Source organism: Phaethon lepturus, unplaced genomic scaffold, assembly GCF_000687285.1.
Source record: "Phaethon lepturus isolate BGI_N335 unplaced genomic scaffold, ASM68728v1 scaffold29957, whole genome shotgun sequence".
Taxonomy (NCBI): Eukaryota; Metazoa; Chordata; class Aves; order Phaethontiformes; family Phaethontidae; genus Phaethon; species Phaethon lepturus.
In genome coordinates, this window is record NW_010553031.1 from 1 (window position 1) to 7,811 (window position 7,811).

The window sequence follows — 7,811 nt, forward strand, 5'->3', positions numbered from 1 at the left end:
CGCGGGACGTGAGCGGTGCCCATGGAGTGGAGTGGGGAACGGGTTGTGCTCCCCCTCCGTTTCAGCTTCCTTTCTGCCCGTGGCAGAAGTATCATTTAATGATGCAAAAATAAAGCCTCTGTTGTGATGCTCCTGTTAAGATAATGTAGGGGCCTGGGAGTGTGTACTGACCCTCAAGAAACTAAGAATATGAGATTAATAACTGCAAGTAATTAAGCAGGAGGTTTTCTGTGGGTAAAAGGTTAGTTACTCAGCCCCTCCTTACACATTACTCAGTTTGACTTTCATCTCTTGTCTTGATGCTGCTTTGTGGAGCCTTGAGCCACCCATTTGAACATACTCCTAAAGCATAGAGTATCTTGACTCCATAGTCTTCTACTTCCCTTGCTTGCTGAAGTTTTTGTCAATAGTTTGAGCTGGTAATCTTGTCACCTTCTTCTTGACAACTGCAGTATCTTTCTGGTGGAATAGAGAATTCTGGGTCCTTTTATTTAACATGAAATGTCTAAAATCATCTGCCTAAAAATCTCAGTCTGAGTTTCTGTGTGGACCTTAAATATTTACTTGTATTCTCCATTTTCCTTTTGTACCAGAAGTCTGCTTTCTGTAAACTCGTTCCTGGGATCATCTACCGTTTAATAGTGCGATTTGATATTCCTTTGCAATCCTTTACTTTTCTTCTCTTTGCTACCCTTCTGATGAAACCCACTGTGTTTGAGCCCTTATTGCCTACAGCTTTATTCTTTTCTGTTGTGCTTCACTTTGTTACTTGATTATTTTAGTCAACCTTTACCACTGAACCCATATTGCCTTCCATTGGGGAGGTTATTTGCAAGGACGTAGATTGAACAACTAAAAGATACTCAGGAAAAGGAAAAGATCTATTATCATTTAGTGTTTGTATTACCATGTATGTGCACCATCTGTTGTGACTTTCATCCTGGTTCATAACCAGTCAAGGCATATAGTTGTGCAAGCACAGTAAAAACCTGATCCTTGCCCTGGAGAGCATTAAGAAACGTAAATGAAATGGCAATATAAATACAAAAAAGAAACCCAGAGACTTGCTGAATGTTTGTCATGATTGTCATCACTAGACTGATTGCTGTCTTCCTTAGTAGAGAGCTTATGCCAAGTTTTAATTTAAATGGTAAACTCTACAAAGCAATTGCTTCAGATCCAGTAGTACCAAAATAAATAACCATGCAGCTTTGTGCAAAATTGTTCATATGGCTGAAATGTATGGAAGGTGGCAGTGGCAGTGAGGGCGCAAAGGCTCCAGGAGCAGTCTGTTATCAGCTTTCAGGATTTCTCCATGGTGTTAAAAAAAAAAAAAAAATTAAGTGGAAGACTGGATTCCAGGGAGACCCAGCACTCCCTGCTAGCTTGCTTCCTCCCATGGTCAAATTTCCCTGCTAGTAATGGGATTTGAAAAGGCAGTACACGGGAGGAGGAGGCAGGGACAGACTGCAAAGGAGGACTTTAGAAACATTGCCTGGGCATGGATGGATGGTATTAGGAAAGACAAAGTTCAACTGGAGCTGAGACTTGCAGCGTCTGTCAAGAGCAATGAGAAGAGCTTCCCCTGTGACATTAATAGTGAAAATACAAATAGGGAAAAATGTTGGATCATTGCTAAATGGAGCCGGTCATTTAGTGGCGATGGACACAGGTAAGGCTGAAGTATCTAATGGCTTCTTTGCCTCAGGCTTCATCAGCAAATTCTCCCAGGCCTTTGTGTCACTTTGGAGTCAATCATGGAGTGAATCCTCTTAGAAAATATTTCTCATCATGTGAAGGAGAAGGCAAGCATGGATTTATGTGTGGTAAATCATGCCTGACCAGCCTGATTGCCTTCAGTGATAAAATGACTGGATTTATAGGCAACAGGAGAGCAGTGTGTTGTTTACCTTGGCTTCAGCAAGGCTTTTGACATTGTGTTCTTGTATCCAAGTTTGGATGTTATGGGCTGGAGGGATGGACAACTAGGTAAGTAAAAAAATGGTTGGATGGTCAGGCTCACAGGGTTGTGGTTAATCAGACATACTATACCTGGTGGCTGGTAACAACTGGAGCACCACATGGGTCTATCCTTTGACCGATCCTGTTTAAAATCTCTATCAGTGACCTGGAGGGAGCTGTCAAAGTGTACTCTCATTAAGTGTGCAGGTGACAGCAAACTAGGAGAATTGGTTAACATACTCAAGGGCAGAGCTGCCACTCAGAAGGACCTAGATGGGCGAGAGGAATGGGCCAACAGGGACCTTATGAAATTCAACAATGACAAATGTAAATTCCTGCACCTGGAAGGGGAGAACCCCTTGCAATGTACAGGTGACAGTGCAGGGGACTGGCAGACTGGAGAGCAGCTCTGCCGAAAAGGCCCGTGAGCCCACAGTGTCCCCCCACATAGCAGCATCCGGAGCCATATTCACAGGAGCACAGCCAGTAGATCAAGGGGAGTGAATAATCCCCCCGTCCCGAGCCCCAGGAGACCATACCTAGATACCATGTTCAGTTTGTGGCTATCAGTACAGGAAAGGTGTTTGTCAGCTGAAGGGAGTTCAGCAAAGGACTACCAAGATGGTCAGGGGCTGGAGCACTTGCCCTGTGAGGTGAGGCTGCAGGACTGGGGCTTGTTCAGCCTGGAGAAGAGGTGGCTTCAGGGGGACCTAACAGCAGCTCCCCAATACCTATGGGGAGGACACTGAGAAGGTGGAGCCAGGCTGCCAGTTTATGGCGGTGTATGGCAGGAGGGTGAGGCACAATAGGCATGAATTGAAATGAGATGTTCAAACTAGATATAAGGAAAAACTTTTTCACCACAACCCTGGAGGTTTTCAAGACTTGACTGGATAAATCCTTGGGCAGCCTGGCCTGGCCTCACAGCCGACCCTGCTTGAGCAGGAGGTTTGACTGGAGATCTCCTGAGGTCCTTTCCTTTCCTGAGCTGCCCTGTGATACTGTAAACCCCAGGGGAACATGCTTACAAGCCTCATTCAGTCAAAGAGTTAGAAGTTAACCATTTCTTCTACTCTCCGTTTATAAACAACGTGATCTGACATTTGGTCAACATTGCCCTGATTGCTGAAAGCTTTTCCTCTTTGCAAAACTCTGTGATGATTTTGTTTATGAGTTTGAAAAGAATAGCCCCTAACTTATGTTGATGCAAATAGTCTTTTGCTTCTGGTCAAAGATGGGAGAACAGCACATAGTGTATTGTTTAATCAGATAAATGAGGAAGGACTCCTTATTTAAGTTACAGGTAGGTGAAGGGATCTGCTTTGGTTTCTGTGTTGAATGGGAAGCTAAATGAAAGCTCATTCCTGTTTCAGAGAGTTTTCCTGCTGCAAATTAGGGGTATTTCTGTACCCCGTAAAGCAGCAATTCTATGAGTTCTCAAAATGTTTCAAAATGCGTATCAGTTTTAGTCAGGTGAAAAGGTATTTTTGGGTTGGGTATACTGTTATTCCTGTGGGATAGGATTGGGGGAATAAAGCAAACTAGTTCCTACTGTACAGAATGCACCTTCAGGAAGATACTGGAATTATTTTTAAGGTAAACTGTGACAGAATATAGCCTTTATAACTAAGGAGACAGATTCTTTCTTCATGTTTTGGGACTTGCTTCTTTTTCTTTTGCAGTGTCTTCCAGAGCCCATAAATGCTAGCTGATGTGGGCCACTTGTCAGCCAAAGCTGCATAAATATAATGAAAATGTGACTTGTTGCATTTAAATTTTATAATGGTTTTCGTCTCAAATAGAATCATAGAATCATTAAGGTTGGAAAGGACCTTTGAGATCATCAAGTCCAACCGTTAACCCAACACCACCATGCCCCCTAAACCATGTCTCGAAGCGCCACATCCACATGTTTTTTGAATACTTCCAGTGATGGTGTCTCGAAATATACAATAAAATTCTGGTAATGTGTTTGATCTCTATTGTTGAAGCGTAAAGAGAGTAAAACATCACTCTGATTAATTTTCCAGTGGCTTTGAAACGTATGCTGAACTTCAATGTTCCCCCTGTTAAAAACAGCACAGGAGAACCAGTATGGAAGGTAAGAACTATTTGAACAGGACTAGGAGAATTTTATAGTGTTCAAAAATGTTCAGATTTTCAAATTTTAACTAACTTGAGTATCTTCGCTGTGTTCTTAACTTGTGCAAAATAATTTTTCCTGTGTATTACGAATATACAGAATTGAATATCAGAATCGCTGAGAAAAATATGTATGTGAGATACTGGCTGCTTGAAGACCCAATGACTAATTCTTCAGGCAATATTTTAATGAGCAACTGAGGAAGACATTTTGAAATATACTTGGGTCTCATTGATACCTGTTGGCAGAAGCTTACATGATACTTTACAGGTGAACTTACAGAGTCAGAAGGAAGCCCATAGAGAGGGAATAACTGTTGATAGCCTTAAATTTAGGACAAGCTGAGCTCAAGCTACCTTTATTAGCTTTAAAAAGTAAGTAATTTGTGAGAAGTTTTTGCTACTACAAAGTATATATTCTGTCTTTTCATCCTGTTGTTTATTTTTTTGCTAGTTCCCTTTTTTTCTCTTTGCTGCTTCTTTTGTTTCCTCCCAAATGCAGTAAGAGAAATTCTGCACTTACAATAACAAATTTCTGACAGCAGATTCCTTCTTGACTGACGCTTTTCAGAAGATGGAAGTGATGAATTTATTTCCCTTTATCACTGAGTGTCTTGTCTTTTTTTTTTTGTATTAGTAAGCACAAATGGGTGTCCATGACAAATTAATGATGTATCTTAAATTGGGCAATGTGTAGCACTTTTCAGGTTAGGCCAGTAGTTCCTTAAAGCTGAGTCCTGTGTCCACTGTACCTGCATTCTACTGTATCCAGTTTTTACACCACTTTGTAAAAAGATATGTATCTATTTCAGGTTCTCATTTATGACAGATTTGGCCAAGATATAATCTCACCTTTGCTGTCAGTGAAAGAGCTAAGAGATATGGGGATCACTTTGCATCTGTAAGTAAAAAATATCAGCGTTTTTTTCTAAAAATAACTTTATTTAGTATTTCCCCAAAATCATAAACAAAACTGTGGTTATTCATCAAGTTATTTTCAAAATCATTTGAAAAATAATAATATTATACCCTAAATATAAAATAATAAGAAATAATTTGAAAAATAATAAGATTATACCCTAAAAATAAAGATTATACCCAAAAATAAAGATTATACCCTAACTTGTTTCTAAAATCAGGTGGTATTATTCAGAATCAGGGAGTAAAAAGGTCATTCCAAACACTGTTCAGTAGGCTTTCTCACTAAGTAGAGGAGGCCCCTGGTCAAAAATAAGAATTGTCTGATCGGTGTTTTGGGGAATCTGTCTGTACAATTCCCTCTGTATTCATATATATATCTTAAAATTATTTTGGCACAAACTGTTTCCTGGGACTGTGCATATTCTCTGCTTCCCTTTTTGCATATAGATTTTAATTGTCTCTTGTCAAAGATGTGAATCTTTAAGTATTATTTTAAGAGATTTCCCTTTTCTCTCTCTCCAGATTATGTTTATATAGTTCATTGTAGTGCATTAGCTGTGGTAATAGTCATGGAAGGTCTTTAAAGATAGATTTATTTTTTTCAAAAGTTCTTTAACTTTTACTAAGTGAAGGCTAGAAATGGAAACATGGTTTAAAATGTTTATACATCAGCTGAAATGTGAAAGGAACCTGCAATCACCTTGCCTGTTTTTGTTTTAATGAGCAGGAAAAGCAAGTTTAATAGTATGAGATATGCAGGTTTTTTGTTATCATGTCAACAATTAATAGTTGGTATATGAACCTTGTACATACAGTATTTTACCTTCCTCCGAATGGATTAATCTGTTTTTGAAGATTTGCAGAGTCTTTTCTCAAGATTTGAATAAACTTTGGAGACCTCTATTAATAAGTTCAGCCCAAGATTATACAAATATGATTCTTCTATTTTTTAATGTTTCGTAAAATTTTAAATTTTACAAAAATTTTTGGTTTTTTAGTAAAATGTAGCTAAATATAGGGAGAAACTGTAGGAAATTAAATGTGTCTGTATAAATCAATAATTTCTTTAACTTTTTCAATTTTACACAAATCATCAGAGGACCACATTAGAGATGTATTTTTTCTTCCTTTCAGACTTTTGCATTCAGATAGGGATGCTATTCCAGATGTTCCAGCTGTTTACTTTGTAATGCCAACAGAAGAAAATATTGACAGAATGTGCCAGGTAACTTGCATGCTTAATGTTTCAAATGAGTGGACGCAACAAGAGTGTTGTGAAGTAATCCCGCACTCACTGGAGTGTGACCATTCTATATCTAGTTCTTGTGTGCGTCTGAATACCGCTCTTTCATTTTTTTATATATTAGCATATATTTGTTATAGAAATATTGCCCAAAATTTTTACATGCACAACTCCATTTTCCCAGAAAGTAGAAGGGGAAATATGTCTTCCGTGTTTTGGAGAGAGAGTTTTGGGAGTGAAAAAACAAGAGGCAGTGGGAACAAGTTGAAATATAGGCAATTCCATTTAAACATAAGAAAAAGCTATTTTAATGAGGGTGGTCAAATGCTGGAACAGCTTGCCTGGAGATTTTGGGGAGTCTCCATCCTTGGAGATGTTAAAAACTCAGCTGAGCACAATCCTGAGCCACCTGCTCTATTTGACTCTGCTTTGAGTTGCGGGGGTTGGACTAGGCTAACCTCAGTTTTTTACATTCTCTGGGAGGAATTGATGGAAGGTGTGGACTAGTAGCTGCTGTCTGGTAGCTTAAATTTCATTTCCTGATTTTTGCAGTTCTGTGTTAGATTAGTTATATCTAGTTATGTAGTCAAAACACTGTGTACAGGGCTGTATGAACAGACAGCTAAGCACTTACAAAAATTTAATTTGACTGTAGATAATTGGAATATCACATAGTAAAAATAAGAATGTTTTTTAATTAGTCGGAAATATATTGGTACTTATTCAGGAAAAAGGTTGTGGTTTTCTCTCCTTCTAGGATCTTCGAAACCAGCTTTATGAATCTTATTATTTAAACTTCATTTCTGCCATTTCGAGAAGTAAACTGGAAGATATTGCAAATGCTGCCATAGGTGCTAATGCAGTAACTCAAGTGGCTAAGGTAAGAAAATCCCCCAGTCTCTAATGTTAAAGATACTATCATTATAGGTGTTACTGCATTCTTACATGGCCACTTCAGTGCCATACTTTTCTGACTGAATCACAAATAAAATACATGTTTAGTTAGATTCAGTGTCAGGCATAGATTTACTGGGGGGGAAAAAGGGAATCTACAGTCATCTCAGTAATGCAGCTTAGTACTATACTTCAGCTTAGTCAAAAGTCCAAGTGCTGCAAGACCTTTGTGCCTAATGACAAGAGGGGAGATATAGTGGTTTCAGAGTATTTCTGATCTCATCAGCTCAATGAATGCATCCAGTGCATATATAACGGGGTGGGGTTTTTAGCTCCTAAATACACAAAAAGTGCAGTAGTAATTTTAAATAGGCAGTGTAGTGTAGAGGTGGATGTTTCATACACACACTCTGTTATTCAGTACACTCCTATACCTTTATGATTTAAAGGCAGGTGTCAGGTGTGTAACCTCTTATTTTTGTTGAATACCTGTACCAAAACCTGCAAATTGTTAACTAATTCTTTTCATATATACTTAAATACATTCACTTTTTCTCACTCTTGTTAGGCAGTACTACTGGCATGAGAGAAAGATGCTGTTGTGAAATGAAAACTACTAGTATTGTTTAAGCCTTAGGTCTTCAGCAGG

General features: G+C 38.8%; 1 protein-coding gene across 2 annotated transcripts in view; it reads left to right on the top strand.

Annotated features, from left to right (window-relative positions):
• Positions 1-3,993: 3,993 nt before the first annotated feature.
• Positions 3,994-7,811, top strand: part of SCFD1 (sec1 family domain containing 1) — a 49,559-nt gene continuing 45,741 nt past the window's right edge. The window contains exons 1-4 of one of the 2 annotated variants that reach the window (XM_010291417.1): positions 3,994-4,063; positions 4,917-5,005; positions 6,160-6,250; positions 7,026-7,148. In XM_010291417.1, the coding sequence (XP_010289719.1) occupies positions 4,007-4,063; positions 4,917-5,005; positions 6,160-6,250; positions 7,026-7,148 (360 nt within the window). In that variant the 5' untranslated portion in view covers positions 3,994-4,006. The remainder of the gene's footprint in view (positions 4,064-4,916; positions 5,006-6,159; positions 6,251-7,025; positions 7,149-7,811) is intronic. The other variant, XM_010291418.1, reaches the window with a different exon arrangement.